General features: G+C 42.8%; 1 protein-coding gene and 1 pseudogene across 3 annotated transcripts in view; both read right to left on the bottom strand.

The window, feature by feature from the left end:
- PTPRG (protein tyrosine phosphatase receptor type G) overlaps window positions 1-20754 on the bottom strand; it is a 701064-nt gene that overhangs the window by 117173 nt on the left and 563137 nt on the right. For all 3 annotated transcript variants that reach the window (XM_041764114.1, XM_041764115.1, XM_041764112.1), the window contains exon 8: window positions 14943-15135. In XM_041764114.1, the coding sequence (XP_041620048.1) occupies window positions 14943-15135 (193 nt within the window). The remainder of the gene's footprint in view (window positions 1-14942; window positions 15136-20754) is intronic.
- Window positions 10847-11015, bottom strand: LOC121496406 (annotated as a pseudogene).

The raw sequence follows: 20754 nt of genomic DNA, 5'->3' as shown, positions 1-20754 counted from the left end.
GTGTCCCCTCCCTCATGACCCCCCTTGCCCAAGAGCTCACAAAAGGGAAGCAGCACAGTGACAGGGCCAGAATCGGGAAAGATGAAATCAAATGATGCTGGGCCTCAGCTCTGGGATTTTTGGTTTATATGACATCTGACTAATGTCCATTTGGAGCTGCCAGCTGCCAAGCACATGCCGAGGGCCAGGCTCCGTGCACTCATCTATATAATCCATGCACACATACTAAATCCAAGAGGTAGGTTCAATTATTCTCCCCATTAAAGGTGATGAGGACATGGGGTTCAGAGAGCCCAAGTCATAGGGCTGGGCCAATCACTTGGAGAGAGAGAAAGGTTCAGAACTAGAACCGAAGCCGTTAGACTCAAAACCAGAGTGGGCGGTGGGAGAGCCATGGGAAGGTCATGAGCCTTCTATTCACACACCTCCTCCATCGATTCTCCTATCTACAAGATGGTAACATGAGTGTCAGGAGTGTGACTCAAAGGATTCAAAGGCGAGCGCCGTCCCACACAGGTACTATGTGTCACTACGGCAGCCCCCTTCTGCACTCGGCCTTCCCCATCCTCTCCGTTCTCAACGACAGAGGAGACTGTAAGGTCTCTTGACAATTTCCAGATCCTTCCAACCTCCAAATCCTTCAAAGCCCTGGATGGATGAAGCTATCACCATTCTCCCTATCAGAAATGCAGTCTATGTTTGTGGTCCCTCAAACCATCACAGGGACACTGGGAGTATATGGGGCAGTGCAGGGCGCCCACCCCCAAGGCCTTTACCCTGTGTCATTCCATGCTGATGCTGCAATAGTAACAAGTCCTATCTGATGAGCCTGGCTCTAGGCTGAGTTAGTGCATTTCATGAACCATGCCATGAAATCCTCTCTGTAATTCTATTGGGCTCCTGGTTCCATCAGGATCCCTGTTTTAGAGTCAGAGACCCAGGAGGCTCATTCATTCCCTTTTTCACTTTGGAGGCAGCCTGCTTTGGTTCTGGACATACCAGCTGTATGGTCTTAGATAAAGCATGGGTATAACTTTCAAGATAAATGTACAAAATGCACGAGCACATTCTGACCGATGTATAGGAAGTGTGCTGTAAAGAATCGCTATTTTAAATACTTATTGAGCACCTATTATGTACCAGGACGCCAACTGGGAACTAGTTGAACACAACTCGACATGGTCCTTGACCTCCTAGAAATTATAGCCCAGAGAGAGAAATATACCAACCACTTAACTCCTCTAAAATAGAGCTATTGAACGTAGGGCTTCTTTGGGGTTTTAGATAGAATCCATGGAAATCTGTGAACATGGATGAGAAAAAAAATACACTTTTATTTTCAGTGATGTCTAACTAAAATTCATCATTGCCTTACATTTCAAATGCTTGCAACAAAGTGCAGTAGTAGTAATTAGCAGGACCTATGAGACATCAGCAAAAGAAATCACAGATATATTCCTGTTAGATTACAGTTGTTGCCAAGATCTCAAATTTTCCTTCATGCTCATTATTATTTCAAAATTACAATGGTTATTAGACCTGCTGCTAGATTTTATAATTTAATGCCTTCATCAAGAAGCAGATAAATTACTATATTACAATTAAAAATTTTTCTGATAATATCTGAGGATAATTGGCTTCCTTGGTAATCTATTTTACTTTATTTAATGCATCCAAAGACCATCAATATGAGAAGTCTATGGGATTCACCAGATGGCTGCAGGGGTCCATGGCATCCAAACTGTTAAATATTCCCAGCATTAAGGGTTATGTAATTACAAAATTATTACAGTTATTCTGTACAAAGCGTTTTTTTCCCCCCCAAAAAATGATTTTTTAAATAAATTTATTTGAGAGAGTGAATGGGAGAAAGAGCACGAGCAGGGGGAGAGTTAGAAGAAGAGGGAGAAGCAGACATCCTGTCGGGCAGGGAGCTTGACAACAGGCTCGATCCCAGGATGCTAAGGTCATGATCTGACCTGAAGAGATGCTTAACCAACTAAGCCACCCAGGTGCCCCTGTAGGAAGGTTTAATATGGGACCCTGACCCAGGTTTGGGAGATTGGTTAGGAAAGATTTACTGAGCAGAGTGATGTTTGAACTGACATCTGAAAAAGAGTAAGGCTTATGAAGTGAACAGGAAGGAAGAAGGCTTAGCTTGTCTAATAGAAAAAAACCCAGCTTGTACAAAAGCCCTGCTACTGAAAAGTGGAAAGAAAATTAGTGTGGCTGGCAAGCAGAGAATGAGAAAGGGTCGCTAACAGAATTCACCCCTGGGTGGGTCTTACTGAAGGCTAGACTTGGCCAGACAGCCACCGTCTCATGATGGGAGAGACTCTGGTGCATGGTGGCCCCACGTTCCGTCAAGCACAAGGATGACTGTTTAAACCTATGGTGTCTTAAGTAATGCAAACAGTATCCGGTGATGGGATAGCCAAAAACCTATACGTTCATCTCTGCCCGGGTTCCTGGGCCCAGGGTTCCTAAAACTCTTGAAATTTTCTTTTTTTTTTTTTTTTTCTCTTGAAATTTTCTAAGCGATAAGAGCACTAGGAGCATTTCTTGTTCTAATGTTTATTTCTGATCACATCCCTGACACAGGGCTCCTGAAACTCCTATAAATCTCTAAGTGATAACAGGCTCCTAACTCCCAAGGGACAGAAACACCTACACTGGGGACCCTCGCAGACTTTGTCCTATGTACCTCTTCATCTGAATCATTTATCCCTGATCATATGCTCTAACAAATTGGTGAGCGTAATTATGTGTTTCCCCAAGTGAGGCACTCCAGCAGATTAATCAAACATGAAGGGGGGGGGGTGGGAGCCTCTGATTTGTAGCCAAGTTGGACAGAAGTTTTTGGTAATCTGGGGACCTACTACTTGTGACTGGCATCTGATGTGGGGTGGACACAATCTTTTGGTACTGAGCCCTGAATCTGTGGGATCTGACACTCCATCTCCAGGGAGATAGTAGCAGAACTGAGTTAAGTTTGTGGGACATCCAGCTGGTGTCACAGTACTGCTAGGTGGGGACCCCTCCCCCCCATCTGGTAACCAGAAGGGCCAAAAAGCAAGATGTTCCATAGTATAAAAGTAGGGACACACACACAGGAGATGGAGAACTGGGGTTTTCCAATACAGGAGGGAGAACTGTAAGTCTTTCTCATCTATCTGTGAATTTTTTTTTTTCCTACACTACACAATGGCATCCCCTCCATTCCCATGAACCATGGTGTGCAAGTCAGTTTCTCAGTCAACAACTGAGGATTAGATGCTCTGTGTGGCAATTCACCATGGAAGACAGCAAATCTGAAAGCATTCTTATCCTATCCGCTATCTCTGCTATGCGGGTAACAGAGCCACAGGCACGAAATACAGTAGCAGTAGCAGTAGCAGTAGCAGCAGCAGCAGCAGCAGCAGCAGCAGCAGCCACCGCCAGTGTCCAGGAAGGCTGAAGCAGAAATTCAACTCTCTAGCCCTCCAAGCATGTGGGTTTGACTTTCCCACATTATACTATTACTGATGTCTCCTACCTCCTTGGAGGGGTTTGTGTGTGTGTGTGTGTGTGTGTGTGTGTGTGTGTGTGTGTGTGTGATATCCCTCTTCCTCTGAGAGTTAAAGGCCATGGGAGTTGTCCATGTCCTGTGCAGGAAAAAGCATTGTTCAGCCTGGCGCTAAGGGAGGTGGCGAAGTTCAGAATGATGCATGTTCTCAGCTCCACTTGACGACAGCTGCTTCTCACAGGGCGGTAGACTGGACTCCATGTACTGTAGGGCCCCCCTTCCCTCCCTTTCAGGTTGAAGATGCTGTGATTTCCTGCCACCAGGGCAAAGTGGACCTAGCCCACTTTAAATGAGCACAGCATCCTTTCCAGAAATACCACTTGACTTCTACCCTTCTCCTTCTGCCTTGCTCTGGTCACAGGCTCCAAATGGAGGTCTGAGCCAGATACCAGGGTGCAGGTCTAGTGTTGGAGCTGCGTTTTCTCTGGCTGAGTCTCCTATTTCCTACCACTGAAAGGATGTGATGGTCTTCTTGATGACAAGGAAATGCCTGGGCCACCTAGAGTTTTATAGCTGCCTTTAGCGATGTGAGACTTTTTATTTAAAAATCACCCAAGATCTAAGATCCCATGAGCTGCCTTTGTAAGTGATCCCAATAGCCACATCAAGAGATCAACTAATGACCCACACTGATAGGGTTAGTCATTGATTCTAGATGATTATGATCCAGTAGGTAGGATCCCTTTGTTTCAATCTGGTCCCTATATAAAATTTTTTCTCTTACAGATATCCCCAACGCTGGGTATCAGATTTGAAAGGACAGTCCTGGCTTCTGCACAACAGTCCCCTTGTTAGTTTTAAATCTCCTGAATTCTCCTTGGTATCTTCCTATTATTTGATCTCAGTGTGGCTCAGAGTATGTACTCCGCTGTTTGGATTACAACCTTGTTTTGACCTCCAGATGGGCATCTGCACTAAGTGGCCCTTTTGTTAGGATGGTCCTCAATGAGATGGTTCCAGGGTCTCTTGTTCCCTGGGGACTGGCCTCAAGTAGCCACTCCTGGGCCTGGCCAAGAGGACCCTAGGGGAGAGAGAACAGGGAGCTTGCCGCTTGCAAGGAGACACCAGGCTTTGAATGGGTCTCACCCCTGGTGGACCCAGGTGGCAATTACCTTTTCAGCACACAGGGAGGACCAAGCCCCCTTGGTCTCTGACATATGGATTCACACGCCCTGAGGAGACTGAGCTTCTGGCTGGTTGCTGGAATTCAGGTTTTAAGTGGTTAGTTCATTCCTCACTGAAAAGGCTCATCTCTTCTGGGAAGGCTTTGCTAGTGGCAGCCCATGAGCAGAGAAACTGCAAGGCTCCTCGCAGTCGCTGATACCTATTAACGTTTAGTGTCAGACGTGTAGACAGCACCTTTTCAACACAGGCAAAGGTTTGAAATGGGGCAGCCAAGATGTTCATTTCAAACACTCAGACCTTTGCTTTGGAATCATGAGACCATTGATAAGAGGACTCAACAGTGAAGCCTGTAGCCACAAGGACTATTGGCTGGGTCGGGAAGGCAAGAGAAAAAAATGCCTCCAGAGGACTCAACACAAGCTCCCACTACTGTGCCTTTACAGATGGGTCTTTGATTATCAGGCTCCAGGAACGGGGGAGGTGATAGGTTTTTTAGGTGGGAGAAAGCCCAGGGTTCTGCGCCTTCCTCGTACCTGAAGAAAACCAGCCTCAACTAGCACGTGTTTGTTTGAGGTATAATCAGTGGGAAGAATGGCGAAGGTAAATAGTCTGTCTCCCAGCCCCATTCCTCCTGTGACTCCACGGAGATGCACGTGAACATCTCAGAGCCTCATGCTTCACAGGCCGTGAATGCCGGTTAGCGAAGGAGATGGGAAGTGTGTCGCTCTGGGAGGATGGATGATGTTGGCCTTTATCAATTTCCAGATTCCTGTTCACAAGCTCCACAGTGTCTACACAAACAAACCCAATGTCAGGGAAGATTTTTCTAGAGAGCAAAGAAAAGCCAAAGCGGTAGGAGGGTTGCTAAGTTGGCCTTGAAGATCAAACTATGTCTATCTGCCTGGAGACAGTGAGGATTAAGTAATTAGGTAATATTTATAAAGTGTGACAATGATAGATAGCCCCTGGTGTCTGTTACCAATATCCACTCAACAGCTCTTAAACCATAACAGCACTCCTTCCTGGAAGCACCCTGATATCAGTGCAGGCTATGTTAAGTGTGTCCATTCTCTGCTTTTCGGTGTGGTAGAGTGGTTGTTCCTTGGGATGGAGAGGAAAGCACTTCTGTCCATGGGTTTTTGAGATGATCACTTCCATCTAAGTAGTTGATAGTCAAAGTAGAAGATAGTTTCCCAAATCTCAAGAGCTGCTCTGAATTCAGGAACTAAGAGTGGTGTGGAATCCTACCCCAATGTCTAGCTATGCTCCTCCTGTAAGAGGACCCAGTTTGCTCTAGACTCATAAATGCCCCAACTGTGCCAACCTTTGTAGAAAGGATCCTTTAATTCCTGGCCACCTGACATGTATGGATTAGCTTAATCCATCCAACTATCACTCCTTCCTTTCCAACCACCCATCCATCATCCATCCATCCTCCCTCTTGTCCTCCCATCTATCCATCCATCCAGTTAAATATTTACTGAGGAGCCAGCAATGAGCACTGTACCCTCTCCCCAACAAAAAAGAAATAAAAAGATAGTCTCACCCCTCATGGTGCTTATAGGGTGGCAGAAGAGTTAGACATTAGGGGGGAAAACACACACAACTGAATAAAAAATTCCAACTGTGAAAAGTGTTACCAGAGAAAGGTACTGGCACTCTAACATAGGCAGCTGGGCCAAGCAGTCAGGAAACTTCCATGGGAAAGATATCCTTAGAGTGGAGCTTTGAAGACTGAGGAGGGGTGGATGAGGTGCAGAAGTGAGGCAACAGCCTTTTAGGCAGAGATGATAGCCTGCTGGGACTGGGGGATGCAGGTGAACTGATGTGCAGGATGCCATGGGAAATGAAGTTCAAGATGGGGCTGGGGAGGGGAGCCCAGACACGGGCACCATATAAGGATTGTGAATTTCACCGGAAAGGTTTTAAGAAATTCCAATAGCCTTGGTTTGCATTTCTACCAGGAAGAGAGCCTGATCGCCTTATTCTGCAATGTGTTCTCCAGTGATCATGTCACATATAATAGTTTATCCTGAGCATACAAAGAAACCACTGCTGGGGATCCCTGGGTGGCGCAGCGGTTTGGCGCCTGCCTTTGGCCCAGGGTGCGATCCTGGAGACCCAGGATCGAATCTCACGTCGGGCTCCCGGTGCATGGATCCTGCACCCTCTGCCTGTGTTGTGTCTCTGCCTCTCTCTCTCTCTCTCTCTCTGTGTGTGACTATCATAAATAAATAAAATTAAAAAAAAAAGAAAGAAAGAAACCACTGCTGACCTACAGACAAGAAAGTACAACTATTTGCAGAGAACTTTCCATGTCCCAGGCTCTTGGTTCCCTACACTGTTTCATTTTAAAGGCCAAAGCCAAGGAGGGGATTGTGATTATTATTATTATCTGTATTTTACAGACAAAGAAGCAAGACTTGGGTATTAACTTGAGTAAGGATGCACTAGAGTAAATGGTTAGCCTAGAATTTGGGTCCATGTTTACTTGACTCCAAAATCTGTATTTTTACCCATCACTTTATATTGTCTCATCATTCATTCATTCATTTCATAAGCTGACAATGACTATATGCCCACTCTGTCCTAGGTGCTGTGTCAGGCTCTTTTGATCCAAGGATGCACAAGACCCTCAGCCTACTAGGTCCCAGCATGCACATCAGATGGGTGCGCTGGCCCTCCCAGGGAATGACCCTGCACTCACAGCTTCTGTAGCTTGTGCCCTGAGCACCCAAGATAACCCTCCAAATGCAAGCCAAGCAGATAAAGATTGAGCCCAATGATTTCTTTTAGGATGATAAATTGCAATCTTTAGGAAGAACACCCAATCCCCACAAGTACGTTTATTTTTAAAGCTCTTTTGTTCAGAGAGGGAGTGATACACTATATTGTTCAGGTCACCTAATGACACTTAAAACAAAGAAGCCACTGCTTGTCGATTCATTTGGTAGCTGGCAGTCCCATGGAAAATAGAAAGAATGCTGCATTGGTTCACATCTCAGCTTTCCCAATTCCTGGCTGAGAGGCTCTGGATGCCCCCTTGCTCTGAGTCCCAGACCCCTCACATCTGCTAAAGAGAAAAAGTTAATACTATCTTTCTCTTTTTGCTTACCCCCACCCAGCCTCCATCCAAATGATTAGTCAAATCTCAGAGGTTCTATTCCAAAATCCATCCCTAATTGGATCACTTCTGCACTTCTACCTCTACCATGATTGCCATCATGCAACCAATGTCATCCTGCAGGAAATACTTCTATTGGCTACATCCTGGTCTTGCAAGTTCCACCCCAAGTCCTCTGAAAACATTTTTCACATAACAGTGAGAGGGATGGATTTAAGAAGCCATTCAGGTCATTCCATAGGCTTTCTTTAAACCCTCCAAAAGCTTCCCACTGTCATAAGAACACCAAGAAAAGTCTTTTCCAGACTCAATATTAGCCCATATCCCCATGAGGTCTCCATGCCTCAGGGCCTCTGCAAATGACCATTTTCTCTACAAATTCTGCAGGGCTGGCTCCTTCTCACCTCCTGCCCTACCCAAGGAAGATCGGTTCTCCACTGCTTCACTACACTCTTAGAACACCACCTGATTTGATCTTCAGAACACTGACACTTTATCATTGTCCACTGACTTGTGTATTTTCCTTCTCTCCACTAAAATATAAGCACTATGATGAGAGACTGACTCTTCCCCCTTGCTACCTTTATTTCTAGTGCCTAGAACCTGTTCACAGTAGATGCTCAACAAATATTTGGTAAATAAAAAGTGAAATGAAGAGCGCACAGGTTGTTTTCAGGATTAAAGAATAGACATGAATGGAAGAGGCCAGCACAGCATCCGGCACATAACCCCGCCCCCTCGCCTCCCCCAGTTTAACCACTTGCTTCAGGCACAGCTTCTAGAGTCAATAAGCTTCCCAAAGGCATTTGAAGATGTCTCAGGTGTGATAAGAAATTCACTGGCTGCAAAACATGAAGCAAAAGTCCTTACTGCTACATTGAATGTCTACAAAATATCAACTCATGTCAACCAAAGGCAAGTTATACCAACTCTTTACTTATTTACGGAAAGTTACAGTAATCCTAGGATGTCTGAGCATGAAAAAATGTTTGATACAGTATGGCATGATCTTCAAAAGAATGAGAACCTAGGATGCTAGAGAATCCTAAAGACAGCCCTACTGTTTTGCCTTCTTTTATAATCACTCACAAGGTTAAAAAGTAATGCCTAATGACAGTTACTTCTGAAAGAAGGGGATTAAAAACATTCCATGGGGGCTATGTTAGAAGTGTTTTTTCTTGGCACCTTTCTGTGCTAGAAGTTTCTGAAAGTAACAAGATAACTTTTTAGAAGAGTTTCTGGGAGGACAACTGCCTACAAAGGAATTAAGTGCTCATATCAGGGCTTCTTTTAATAAGATAAAGTAATTCAAGCTCATTAATCTGGTGAGTAGAAATGATTAAACTGAAAATAGAACAACATTAATATTTTCTCCCAAAACAGAAAAAAAAAAACCATGAATTTCAATGTCAAACTCTTTAAAAGCAATCTTGGATTTACTTCTTTGTTTGCTAATTTGGGTGGGAAATGGATGCTCTTTCTCAATGTATTCTGATTTAAAATAGGCAGTTACTTAGACATCCTCACACAGTGGTATGTGTTCTTAAAAAACTGCTTTTAAGGAAAACAGGAAGCAATCTTTACCATTGAAAATGTAGCTAAAATAGAGATCCCTCCATCAGCAGAAGCAAAGACCATCCTTCAAAAATCATGGCATGACTTGGGAGACTACAGGCAACCAACCCAGTGTCCTCACTGTTTCCTTTGCTTTTATTACATTATGCAGTGCCACTTTAATTAAGCCATCAAATCAAATTATCAGATCAAGTGGTTTTGATTCCACTGCGGTTTGAACAGGTTTCGTTAAATTAATAAACCATATGTTTCATGTTGTTGGAAGGAAAGTTATTTTTCCTCCGTTCACTGTTCCAAAAGTCTTCACAATAGACAGTATTCAGCACTTAATCACCAAATGCTCTTCCATGTGCCCGGGATGTGTTGCAGAATAACTGAAATGACAGCCCATTAAATCCTAAAGTCTGTCCAAGTTATTTACCGACAAAGGGCAGAGTGGCGAATTGGATGTCCCTTGAACAATCCACCGAGCCTAAATATTGTTTCCATTTACTGGAACTAAAGCTTTATATTTTTTATGGATGACATCCATTATAAGTCTTTCTTCAGCAACAATACAATATTAAGATGACTTTTTCCCCCCTTTCTTTTGGTGTTGTATGTGGCCATGCATCTAGTGCTGGCACCGAAAGGCTTGATTCTGGTTTCTCTATTCCAGTATGTCCAATCATCCTGACAGAAGGGCAAGATAGGGGCACAGCAACTCAGGCATTCCTCACTGTGCTGCTCAATGAACACCAGCTAATGATCACAGCCAAGGGAACAAGGGAGGTGCAGGCCTGTAATCAGTCCACTGAGGTCCTGCTTACACGTCTGCTGTGACCAGGTATTGAGGTGAATTGGTAAGTGGTTGGTTACTGAGTTAATAAATATCTGACTGGTCCTAAGGTCTTGTGGTAGAATGGAAAAGTAGAACCAACCAATGCTTCATGGTCATGGTCACTGCCATCTTTAAGGCAGAAAATATTTACCTTAAACTAAGCCTATGATTGAGTTGCTCCATCTTACTTTCAGCCATCCCCTAGAGCACCAGTTGGTAAATCTGGCCTGCTGCTTATTTTTGTAAATAAGGTGTTTTTGGAAGACATTTTCTACACCCATTCATCTGTATATTGTCCATGGCTGAGTGGCAGAGCTGAGTAAATAGTGACGACACGAGACTAAGTGCTCACTATCTGGTCCTTAACCAAGAAAGTTTACTGACTCTTGCCTTATGTAATTTATTTTTCCTTCCTCTATAACAATAGCACATGATCCATGCCATGCATAAATGCATAGCTCCATGATCAACAGATCTCCTAAGCACTGAATGTTTCCAATAATGATAGATAAAGAATGCTAACCAGACAGGCTTCATTTTCTTTTTTTAATTACCTGAAGATTAAAGGACACCACCCTTTTCTTTCAAATCTTTTTTGCAGAAGACTGGAGAAGAGAAAGGGACTCCTCTTCTCTGTATAAATGTCTAAAGTCCATAATCCTTGACCACTAGGCTGCCTGCTGGTTGCCAACATTTGTGGCTGGCTTTTGGCCCATAGTGGCATGGAATTAACCTGAATTTTCAATTAGCAATAACCGCGCCTCGGATAAACCTCATTGGCTACAATACTGCCACTGCGCAAAGCTTAACCTGAATTTTCTTAGGAGGAGAAAAAGGAGGAGCATTTGGTCATGTAGACCGTGATTCTGATTCCATGAAATGTGCATTTAAAAACAAACACGGACACCGTCAGTCATTAGGGAAATGCAAGTCAACAGTACTTCACATCCACTGGGATGGCTAAAATAAAGACATATAGCAAGTGTTGGTGAAGATGTGGAGAAATCCCATACAATGCTGATGGGAATGCAAACTGGTGCAATGGTTCAGGCAAAAAGGTTGGCAGCTCCTCAGAGCTAGAAAACTGGACTTACCTTGTGACTCAGCAATTCTACTCCTAGGTATCTATCTGAGAGAACTGAAAACCCATGACCACCCAAAAACTCGAACACGAATGTTCATAGCAGTATTATTGATAACAGCCACAAAGTGGAAAAAAAAGCGGACATCTATCGATTGATAAGCAGATAAACAAAATGTGATATATCTGTACAATGATATATTCTTTGGCCATAAAATGGAAAAATCTGAGATATATCCAGTATGGATGAATTTTGAAAATATTAAGCCTAAATATTACACTGAAAGAAGCCTGATACAAAAAGGCATTTATTGTATGATTCCCTTTACATGAAATAACTAGAATAGGTAAATCCATAGAAAGTTGCCTTGGGCTGGGAAAGCGGGAGGAGGGGGGGAAAGAAAGGGAGGAAGAAGGAGTGACTGAGTGACTGCTCATGGGTATGGACTTTCTTTATGGAAGTGATAAAACTATTCTGGAAGTAGACAGTTGTGATGATTGCACAACTTTGTGAATATACTCAAATCCACTGAAGCACACACTTTAACAATAATAAACTTTCTAGCATGTGAATGAAATATCAGTAAAGCTGTTATTAAAAAACGACAAACAGGGATGCTACTGCACAATAAAAAGGAATGAGCTATGGACAGATGCTACCACATGGATAAATCTTAAAATCCTAATGTTCTGTGACAGATAAAAGCCTATCAGAGGCTGCCTGATGTTAAGGACAGGGGAAAGAACTGACTGCAAAGGGTCATGAAGGAACTTTCTGGGGGTGATGAAAATGTTCTAAAACCAGATTATATATAACTATAACCATAACTGTAACTCTAAATTTATTAAAATTATTGAATTGTACATTTATGGTAGCTATATTTTATGATATGTATGCTACGCCATAAAAAAATAGGAACCCTTGATAGACCACTGGTAGAAATTAACATAGTACCTACATATAGTCACTCTGGAAAACTGTTCAGCAGTATCTATCCAAATCTGAACATATATGTGTCCTCCGGGCTGCCACCACTGTACCCCCAGGTTCGTACCAATCAAGATGTGTCCATATGCTCATCAAAAGGCATGGTCAAGAATTTTCATCATCAAAAAAAATAATAATAAAAAAATAAAAAATAAAAAATAAAAATTTCATCATCACCAAAGCTTGGAAATAATCCATACGTTCATGTATATGGAAGTGGATAAATAAATTCAGGTAGAGACGCACAATGAAATTCAGCAATAAGAACAAAGCACAACCACATGGAACAGCATAGATGACCCTCAAAATGAGTGTAGAGCAAAAAAAAAAAGCAAGATACAAGAAAGGACAGAGTGGAAAATTCTATTTCTATGAAATTGAACAACAGGAAAAGCTAATTCATGGTCGTGGTGACTCTTGGGAATGGATAGTTACTAGGAAGAAGGAGATGAGGTGCTCCTGGAAGCCAGTAATGTAGTTTCTTGAGCTGGGGGTTGATTATTCAGATGTATTTGGGTGGTGAAAATGCATCATGTTGTGCACGTTATTACCTGTGCACTTTTCTGTATGTTACACTCCAGTAATATGCTCAAAACACAAATAGAATTATACCTACATCTTTCTCTGCTTCTAAAAAGATCACTAAACATTTTAATATTCACACATTTAGGAGTCAGCAATACACACCATGATAATTGCCACAAAACCCTGTAAAATGAAGAACTGATTCCTTACATTTAAGGATGGGTCCATGGCTCTGCTCAAAAATCAGAGAAAGCCCATTCAGTAGAAGATCTTGCCCCCTCTGACAATTTAACGTGACAAAAACCATTATCTTCTGTAACTTTTTTGGGTAATACGGGCCACGCGTTCCCTCTGCACAGCTGATATATCGTATACTCAGCCCATTTTTTAGGAGAGAGCTCTGTAACTGTCATAACCTCAGCAATTCTGAGCTCCCAGATCTTGCATTCACTTGTGATAGAAATTCGTCATCCCCCACATGTCCTCTGCATTCACCTCTCACAAAACATCCAATCCCTCTGAGATTCCTCTTTTCTCAAGCAGGTTCTCTTGGGAGAAAGCTCTCTCGAGCTTGGTCGTTTTCCTTATTTTTAGCTTGGTTAAAAAACAAAATCAGCCCAAGTGAGGTTTGTTATGCCAGCCAACCTAAGACATTTCCCAGGTTTGCGTGCTTAACCCACCCATTGTTCCCAGCTGACAAATGACGCCCTTGACAAAGCGTCAGCTCCAAATTACTTGAATCTCAAGCGTTTCTTGATGGCGTCTGGCCAGACTAGCTTCTCCCACCATCCTCAAACAAAATCACACAGACAGGAAGGAAATGACCACATTCTTAAGCTCCTTTTCCTCTTCTGTTAGCTTCTTTTCAGATATGAGCCTGGAAAATGGGCTCATTCTTATCATCAAAGTGCACATCAATGCAGTTATTTGTGGAATAAGTCTCCCCTGTTCCGACAAAAGGTCATATGCCAGTAAACTGGTTCTTTTTTATTGGGGACGGGAGCACTCTTGAAACAAAATGTCCCCGTGTAACTTACCCCAATAAAAATCCCACAGTCCGTGTCCATTGCTGATTAATGATGCAAACTCTTCCCATATTCCCCAAGCTCACAATTTCAGAGAAGAAGAGCACGGGCTTAGGAAAGAACCATCTCTTCACACCCAAAGGAAACTCCTCTTATCCCTTCCTCCCTTCCAACTCCTGGGACTTTGATCAGCTTATTCTCTAAGTGTTTCCCTGAGCTCGAAGCCATAATGAGGACAAATTACAGAGCTTGAAGTTGAGCTGTGAGGGTAGACTCTGACTTTCTAGTTTCCTGGGAGAGAAATTTACGTTCAGTTCACATGAGAATGTAGAAATAAGGGCAGCCCGGATGGCTTAGTGGTTTAGCGCCGCCTTCAGCCCGGGGTGTGATCCTGGAGACCCGGGATCAAGTGCCACGTCAGGAGCCTGCTTCTCCCTCTGCCTATGTCTCTGTCTCTCTCTGTCTCTAATGAATAAATAAATAAAATCTTTAAAAGAAAAAGAGAGAATGTAGAAATAGAGAAAGATGAAGATGCCTGAAAATAACAAACTCATGTTTATGGGATGTGGGAACCAAACTGTTAGATAGTGGTTTAGAAAAAAAGCCACGTGATGACTGGTAGGGGGTGGAGAGCCAGAGGGGTAGGTTTGCCTGGTCCGGAGGTGGGATGGGAGGTCAGATGTCGGATGTTGGTAAGGAGGTAAGGACGCTGCAGGGAGGGTGCAAGAGGCAAGTCAAAGGTGCTGATGCCTGAGGTTAGAGATGACATCCTGAACCCAAAGCCTGGAGGTGGGGGTCGGGGGGCAGGTAAAAAGTAAGACAGCCAAAATCTTCCTTTAGACACTAACTAGTTAGTGTTGATGTTACCAGGTAAAAATACCAACAGAATGACTGACGTATTACTAGTCAAAAGGGCAATTCTGAACATATCTATTTAACTGAAGCTATTTCCACAACTGCTTCTATTTATCATCCAGACAAGTCTCTTTTAGCAGAGAAACATATGCTCTTAACACCAAGTTCCAACTCTTGGCTGGTTTGGAACTCCTCTTAATTTTAAGTAATTTATGATACGGAATCTTCCTCCGGGCAAGGGCACTTAATCCAAATATACCTTTAGAGGCTTCTGTCCCCAGTGGGTTTTCTAAGAAGTCTGTCATGTCATGGTTCCAGGCGTCGCGGACCGCAGACTTGGACACCACCCTGTCATTCAGTCCTTGCTGTGGCCGGAAGTTATTTCTCAGATACTCCACTGACTTGACGTGGTCCTGCTGCTCCGTGGTGAAGATGGAGTAAAAAGCCTCGAGCTAAACAGAGAACCAGAGAGGGGAGAAGAAAAAAAAAAAAAAAAAGACCAAGAATGAGAACAGCTACATGGGACAACGTGGGCAGGGGGTGACAAGAACACAAAATGGTAGGACACACCCAGTGCCGAGGCGGACAAACCTAGCAGGCCACAGGCCGCCTTCCAGAATCACTGCCAACGAACGGGCTTATCCGGCTGTGATTTGTGTCCTGCCAGCGAACCAGGCCAACACTCCACTGGAGGGCTGCACAGAACTCTTTTAGTTTGTGTCTCAGCAAAGGGTTCCAGTCTTTCTGCTCTGCCCCCTGGCAAGACCTTTAGTATTGTGGGAAGGAGCACAAGGTTACGGTGAAACTGGCACGTTCTGAAGCCAGACTACCTGGGATGGAAATTCTAGCTTCACAGATCCACTGCTCTGTGGCCTTGAGAAAACCGCTTAACTGCTCTGGGCCTCAATCGTTCCTCAACAGAACAGTGATGATTACAGCAGCATCCACCCCGATAGGGTCTGTGCCAGGATGAAATGAGAGTCCATGTGCAGTGCTTAAAACAGTCCCTGGCACAGAAGAGCTCAATAACTACTAGTGATTCAGTTCTTACTAAGCATCTTCTTACGTATGTACCAGGGATCCAGTTCAGCAAAGTTGCTAAGGCATAAAGCTGCTAAATGCGTGGCTCGTGAGGTAACTGCCCAATTTCAAGACTTACCAGATGGGTAATCATAGTCCAACTACTAAAGCATCAGTAACTCAGCATATATAAACATTATACATATATATATATACTATATATACATTATATATATACTATATATATATATTATACGAAACAGATATATGAGCAACTTATAAGATCATTGAAAAGATTAAGATATGTGTAAATTATTTAGCAGCCAGTAAGTCCATGGTAAGGATTAGTTGCTATCATTAATATTCATATTATTAAAAAACACTTTCCACAGACTAGATAGAGACCAAACCTTTATGGAAAAGCAAAGAAAAAAAAAATCAGGACTCCAGGATATTTCCATTATTAAAAAGGATTCTCTGTGGCCCTCAATCTTCTTCTTATTAAAAAAACAACAATAACAAAGCAGTCTTTTACAATATAAGAGGAATGAAGCTGGGGCTGGGTGCCAGAGATCTGTTCTCAGTGGACTACAGAGTTATCCTGGTTCACCAAAGAAATAAAGTTAATCTAAAATGTTCAGCCATGGAAAATACTAACTCCTTGAAGGGAGGGATGAAAATGGAATGAAAAAGCAAGAAACTGAATGAACTCTTTCTGGCCCCTTTGGCTCCTTGAATACCAAATCAGAATCCTTTCTGCAGGAGAGAATTACAAGATGAGTGATGTCAGATGCTTCCCAAGCAGGCACCAAGTAGCTGCTCTAAGCTTTTGGGGACCAGAAGGCAGCCAACACCAATGTTAAGTATGCAAGAAGATTTAATACTATGTTGCTTTCTCTCTCTCTCACTCTCTCTTTTTTTAAGTAGGTTCCACACCCAAAGTGGGGCTTGAACTCAAGATCCTCAGATCAAGAGTCAGATGGTTTACCAACTAAGCCAGCCAAGCACTCACAACCTGGGTTTCTGGACTGTCATCTTGAAGATCTGAACAAACTTCAGTGTTTCTCAAATAGCTTCAAAAATTGACCTGCTTGATCTGAAACTCCCTCCTTTGCATGAGAAACCAATGAATGTGCATAGTGACCACAGCCAAGAAAAATCATTTAAGTATCTGGATTCACCTATCATTCCACCTCCCCTCCAATTCTCCTGCAGATGTAAAGTGATAATAAACCATGAAACCTTTTCTGCTTTTTCATCAAGGTAATAGAGCTACAATGATCTCACAACCAGCCTAAAAGCAAAAGTAGCCTGGTGGTACTAAGGTGTTATTTCAATTCTCTGCTAGTCACATAACTTTCTAACAACTCCTATGGTAGCTATTCACAATTGCCTTTCTTCCCATTCCTCCTTGTGATGTTTGCTATTTATTTACAGTGGAGAGGGGTACCTGGGTCACTCAGTCCCTTGAGCATCTGCCTTCATCTCAGGTCATGATCCCAGGGTCCTGGGATGGAGCCCAGTCAGGCTTTCTGCTCACCGGGGAGTCTGCTTCTCCCTCTCCTTCTGCCTGTCCCCCTGCTAGTGCTCAATCCCTCATACTTGCTCTTTCTTTCTCATAAATAAATAAATAAATAAAATCTTAATAGTGAAGAGAGAACAATAAAAGCAGAAAAATTAAAATTGAACTGTTTACTCTGCCAAATGTGACCACTTAGATGAAGGTAATTGGAGGTATTGAAAAAATCAAATCTCAACCTGGCAATGTGTACTCACTTGATAGGACAACCCAAATCAGAACTGAACACATCAAAAACCTGAGAGAAGATTTCAGATTTTTCTTTTTTTTTTTTTTAAGATTTTATTTATTTATTCATGAGAGACACAGAGAGAAAGAGAGGCAGAGACACAGGAGAGGAAGAAGCAGGCTCCACGCAGGGAGCCCGATGCGGGACTCAATCCCGGGTCTCCAGGATCACGCCCTGGACTGAAGGCAGCACTAAACTGCTGAGCCACCCGGGCTGCCCAGATTTCAGATTTTTCATAGAAAAAAATAACCTGGAAAATTACATGGAAGGAATTAACAAAGACCCTCTGGTGACTGTCTAGGGAAAGACCAACCAAAATGATTAAAGGGACGGAGGATAAATCCCGTGTGGAAAGGTTAAAGGAAGTGGAAGTGTTTAGCCTGAAGAAAAGGCAAGTTAGGAGTAATTTGATTAAAGGCCCTTGTATGAAGAAGATGCTGACCAGCTCTTCTCCAATGCCTAGAGAAGGCCAAAAAGAGGAAATTGGTTTAAATTAAAGCCTTAGAGACGTGAGTTGAATAGAGGAAGAATTCCTTAACTTTCAGGGTGATTTAAACAAAAATGGCCAGGCTGCTATACATAGCAAGTTAGACCGGAAATTTTCTGGAAGAGCAGCCATCTGTCCTGAAATAGTTTAATCTCTGAGATGCCAGAAAAGGATGGCCTCGGAGACTGTCTCGGCAATCTGACTCTAAGGTTTGTTTATTCTCTTGAAGACTTGCTTCTTTCACAGCTAGCATTTAGTTCTCCCAAAAAGTTTATTTCTGATGCTTCAGGAAAGAATTAGTCATATAACTGTAAAAAGAGGCAGGTTCTGAATTTAACACAAAAATGCTTTTGCTTAAATTACTCTTACAGCTTAATGACATGCTATGGCTTAAAAGCTCCGCTGCTTCCTTGTCATTAACTCAACTTGCCCAGAGATTTCCAAGGAAGGATGTGACGGTTCTCGGAGTGAACTGATGACCTGGACGATATTATATTGTCAACTGGATCATAGCTTTGCTTGACAGTCATACAAAAGAGGAAAAGGAGGTCAAGCTTAGCGGACTCATCAAATCTCCTTTGGTATGTTGACAGCATTCACTAAAACCCTGTCATTCCTCTAGGTTGAAAGAAAATCGTCAGTGGCCTCTTTCATTGTACTTAGCATATGTGGCCATTGAGCGGAAACCACCACGATCCCTGGATTGGCAAGGGGAGTCTATGTTGTCACTTTGGCAGGTGAACAGTGACACTCTGGGTGAGAAGTCCACTGATAAGTCATTACACAGCTACTGCCAGTTGTCCCTCGATCCTTACCCTTGCCTTGTAACCACACTCGATAAAGGTGAACTTGACTACCACCCAGACCTCCACTTTCTGATTCCAAGGGACACCATTTACGGAGGCTATGATGAGAAGAGTTGTGCAGCATGGCAGGACTCCGTAACTGCAGCTACAGGACAAACTATCAACTTTCCAGATCTGCTTAATGGCAGCACAGCGATCTTCTTAAAATACACACGAGATGCCATCATGAAACCTCTGTTCAAAAACTTTCAGGGGCCTTCAGTTCTAACGGTAGGGCCCGAAGGATCCGGCCTGAGCCTACTTCTCCAACCTCAGAACTCTTACTCTTGCTACCTGGGTTCAAAACCCTGTTTTCAATCCCCACAAGCTAAATGTGTGACCTTGGTCAAAGTATTTGATGTTTCTATGCTTCGGTTTTCTTACTTGTACAATAGAGATAACATTAACACCCACCCCGTGTGGGTTTTCTTACTATTAAATGAGTTGCTATATATAATGTGCCTGGAATAATTCCTGGCACACGGTAGATATTCACTAAGTACTATTATCATTACTATTACTATTCTTATTTTATGAGGAATGTGGTAACTATGACTGTATTATAAGCTTCCAACACCTGTAAGATGCTCTATTTGCTGTTCCCTCCTTCCCTCCTCAGAATGTCTATTTATCAAATGCATTCTGTGACAGGTACTTTGTTAGGGAATTTAAAAACATCACTTTGGTTTCTGACTTGTTTTAGTTTATTTTTTTTCAAGATGTTATTCCTTTATTCTTGAGAGACGGAGAGAGAGAGGCAGAGACATAGGGAAAGGGAGAAGCAGGCTCCCTGTGGAGAGCCTGATGTGGGACTCAATCTCAGGATCCTGAGATCACAACCTGAGCCACGCTCAACCAGAGTCACCCAGGTGCCCCTTGTTTTAGTTAAAAAACAATAACATTAAGGTAACGTTATTAACAACACTATTATTACATCATTAATGCTAGCAGCTAATATTTATTAAGCCTTTATTATGTGCAAGGTACTGTGATAAGAGTGTTAAGTACTTTCCTTTACTTAATCCTCATAGAAGACTCATAAGATTGGTTGATTATTGTATCATTACCATTATTTTTGACTAATGAGGAAACTGGGCTTAGAGACTTTACATGACCTGAGTGACTGGGCCCCATGGTTCAGCATGCTACTCTTGGTTTTATCTTGGGTCATGATCTTGGGATTGTGGAATCAAGCCCCGCATCGGGCTCTAAGTTCAGTGTGGAGTCTCCTTGGGATCTCCCTCTCCCTCTGCCTCCCGCCCCCCAACCACCCCTGCTCTCGTACATGTGCACACGAGTATGCTCTCTCTCTCTCCTAAAAAAAAAGAGCTGAAGTGAGGATTAGAAACCTAGTCTCTATGACTCTGTCATGGCCTCAGCCACTTCACGTCATATGCATAAAAGGCCTGCAGCATTATTCCTGGAAAGAAACACTGCAATGGAGTTACTCAATGTGGTAACAGAAGTCCCTAAAGAGTTCCTTCTAGCTGACTCTGAAAGACCACTCATGCAGGGCACCCACCACTGGCAACATAAATCTATTTGTACTTTTCTGCACTCTGGACAGAAACATTTTCTGGCTCAACACAGGGGGAATTAAGACCCATGAACAAGATGGCAGGCACAAGGAGGGAAAGCTATGTGCCACACAAAGCCAATGCTTTTATTCACCTTTTCTTTTCCAGAGGCAAGTGATAAACACACTTGGATTTATCTTTACTTTAACATAACTAATGAAGTCTTTATCATTTAGTAAAAATAAATTAAAGTTTTTATTTCTATAATGTAAAATTGACTTTTTAACTTTTGAAGTGAGCATGTAAAACATTTCTTTCTTTTATCCCTGCTTGGGGAGTTGTAATTGCATTTTAACTGGTGCTGTTTCAAGAACAATTTTAACCTTGAATTGCA

This window comes from Vulpes lagopus, chromosome 7 (assembly GCF_018345385.1).
Source record: "Vulpes lagopus strain Blue_001 chromosome 7, ASM1834538v1, whole genome shotgun sequence".
Lineage (NCBI taxonomy): Eukaryota > Metazoa > Chordata > Mammalia > Carnivora > Canidae > Vulpes > Vulpes lagopus.
This window is presented reverse-complemented; position numbering and strand designations above follow the sequence as displayed.